We start from the raw sequence: 3,169 nt of genomic DNA on the forward strand, positions 1-3,169 counted from the left end.
CATCTTGGCCTCCAAGGAGTACTCTGGTTGCACTTCTTCCAAAACAGATCTATTGGTTCTTTTGGCAGTCCATGGCACTTTCAGTATTCTCCTTCAACACCACAACTCAAAGGCATCAATTCTTCTACAATCTTCCTTATTCACTGTCCAGCTTTCGCATCCAAATGAGGTTATTGAAAATACCATGACTTGGTATTTACCCACAAGAAATATGAGCCATAATACAAGTAGATATATGCACACCAGTGTTCATAGCAGCATTATTTTACAATAGCAAAAAGATGGAGACAGCCTAAGTGCTCATCAACTGAAGAACAGATAAACAAACTGTGATACACACATACAATGGAATATTATGCTACCTTGAAGAACAAGGAAGCTGTAAGCTACCACATAATATATATGACCTTGAGGACATTTTGTTGAGTGAAATTAATCAGTCACTAAAGGAGAAATACTGAACAGGACCACTATTGTAAAAGACTAAGAAAAATAACCCATACTAAAGTGGGGGAGGGGAGGATTCTTTGCTGGTTACCAGGATGTAGGGGATGGGGTGAGGGGAGGGAGGGGGAGGGGGAGCACACAGTAGGAAATAGACACAGGATAGTTTGGGTGCTGGAGAGGTGGGCAACACACAAGAAGGGGCAGGGGAATGGAAGAATAAGGCTGATGGAAAAACAGTTAGGCAGGATTGCATGGTCTAAGTGGGACAGAGATAAATAATGATATATGCGTAAAATTGGAACAACAAGCTCTGGGATACAGGAATTGAGACTTAGGTGGAATTGGAAAAGGGGGGAAATTATGTTTAGATTTTGGCTGTCTTTTGAATCTTGGTTTCCCTTGCATACCATTATAAAATAGACACTTGAGGGGGAGAGAAAGGAATAGCCAGAAATATCACCATAGTAATCTTGTAAGTCCGTCTTCTGCCTATAGCTATTGGAATACCTAAAGTGGGGCTACAACGTGCCCAGTAAAGGAGGCTTCCTGTGGAGCCTCTGCATTACATAAGACCAGAGGTAGAATCCTGAACCCCATCCAGAATCTTCTGAGGTGTGAAATTTCCACTTGAAAGGACAAGCAGACCAACCTGGAGTGGCTAGAAAAACAGAAGATACTTCTTGACAGCAAGCCCAACAGGAAAAATAAAAAAATAATAACAGCAGTACAACTGCTTACTACTAGAACAAGCAAGTTGCTTACCCAGGAGACATCAAGGCAAGTGGTTGGGTCTCCTCAGGCAAACCCCCTGCCAAGACTGAAACTGAGTGGGAATACATGAGCAGACATGTGCTCCGATTTGTTACAACGTTGGTCACTGATAAGGGGAAGTGAGGGAAAAACAGCAATGAAGCTGCGAGCTAGGCCCTACAATGTTTAATAGACTTCTGTGAACCAGGTGGAGACCTGGTTGGCCAGCAGTATGGCAAGACCTGGGGATTCTTGGGCCCAGAGTCAGTGACATATCCACAGAGGACTAGAGTGTCTAGCTGATAAGAAGTGTGGGCATATGCATAAGAACACCCACACTTGCAGGTAATAACCACTTGACTCGGTTTCAATGGCTCAATGAACAGAGCTCAACTAGAAGAAGAAAGAAGAGGAAAACAAGAGTTGTCTGATACAATTTGATGAATTTTATGTACACCTATGTATGCAGTAGCTCAAAAGAGGGAACAAATCTTTACAGCGAGGATCATTCTCACCCCTTCGATAAACAGGGTAGACAGGGATGCGCAACTTGGACATTGGCTATGCAAAATGGGGGGCCAACAAAGGCAAGAAGTAACTGGCTTACAGACATTCAAGAGGGAGCCTAGATCTAGAGGGCACAAAGGAAGGTAGAATCTCCACTGAGTAGTATCCAATCTGCCTGGATAAGGCTGATGAAAGTAGTTGGGGATAGGTCTCTTGTGGTATAATAGTGAATAATTGCTATCAGAACTGACTGTGAGTGTTGAAAATGTAAAGGTAGACATTTTGTAGAAAAGGAAGAGAGTGGTTGTCTTTGCAGTCCAGGAGCGGAGGTCCCTGGGACCATCAAGGGAGAAGAGCAGAGTGCGGGATCCTACCCAGAGAAGCATTGATGCCAGTGATGATGATGTGGAGAGATGAAGCGACTCGGGACTCTAGACACAAAGAGGATGAGGGTCTGTGTGCTGACGATAGGGGGACAGGCTTGCAGGGTGTATCCTTTGGTTGGTTGATGATGCATGGAGGGGATTGTAACCATGGCAATGAAACGATATAAGATAAGATGAATGTAAAGCTAATGTTTTCCCATTTAAACTATCATATAATTTGCAATAAAACATTTAAAAAAAAACAAACAAAAAACCTAAAAAACATGGGTGTAATTTAACTTTAGAAAGTTTTGCTGTTTTCTATTTTTCACTTTGTTGCCAGATTCTGAGTTCTTGTTTAAGATTCTAATGAATGAAATATGGAAATGTTGAGCGTCATTTGACTTGTACTATAAAGTTTTTCCTGGAATTCTGGTGGTATAGGTGTTAAGGCACTTTCCTGCTAATCACAATGTTGACAGTTTGAACCCATCAGCCATTCCTCAGAAGATAGATGAGACTGTCTGTTTCTGTAAAGACTTATAGACTCGGAAACCCTATCAGGGCAGTTCTACTGTGTCCAATAGGGTCGCTATGAGTTGGCATTGACATGAAGACAATGTCTTTTGGTAATGTTTTTAGTAATGTTTGTGGTTTGCAAGTTATTTGGAAATCTCTTACATCTTTGTTCTAGAAAAGTATTCTGGCATTTGTGCATGTTTCTTTTTGCCACACGCAAACGTTTGGGAAATGGAAATAGGGAAGCAGTAGCTTCTTAGAAAAACTATAGATGAATTAGCAGAATGTGACAGGAACTGTTAATCTTGGAAATTATTGCTTTTGTTTATTTTTTCTCTTTTGCTAGGAGACCTGTTATGATGATGTGTGTAGTACTCACCACACTTCCCAGCTTCAGCTTTTCTATAGCAGTGACTGAGGTATGGAATTTTGACTTTTTCTGCTATGGGATTTTGAGATTTTAAAATGTCTCCTCATTGGAGTTTTATAAATGCAATTGTCCAGTCTTATCTTATTCCATATCTATCTATCTATCTATCTATCTATCTATCTATCTATCTATCTATCTATCTATCTATCTA

At 40.9% G+C, this 3,169-nt stretch overlaps 1 protein-coding gene across 1 annotated transcript in view; it reads left to right on the top strand.

The window, feature by feature from the left end:
• The window catches only part of TMEM236 (transmembrane protein 236), a 68,841-nt gene that overhangs the window by 20,816 nt on the left and 44,856 nt on the right, over positions 1-3,169 (top strand). The window contains exon 2 of the mRNA XM_006869878.1: positions 2,935-3,007. Within this exon, the coding sequence (XP_006869940.1) occupies positions 2,935-3,007 (73 nt within the window). The remainder of the gene's footprint in view (positions 1-2,934; positions 3,008-3,169) is intronic.

This window comes from Chrysochloris asiatica, unplaced genomic scaffold, assembly GCF_000296735.1.
Source record: "Chrysochloris asiatica unplaced genomic scaffold, ChrAsi1.0 scaffold00137, whole genome shotgun sequence".
Taxonomy (NCBI): domain Eukaryota; kingdom Metazoa; phylum Chordata; class Mammalia; order Afrosoricida; family Chrysochloridae; genus Chrysochloris; species Chrysochloris asiatica.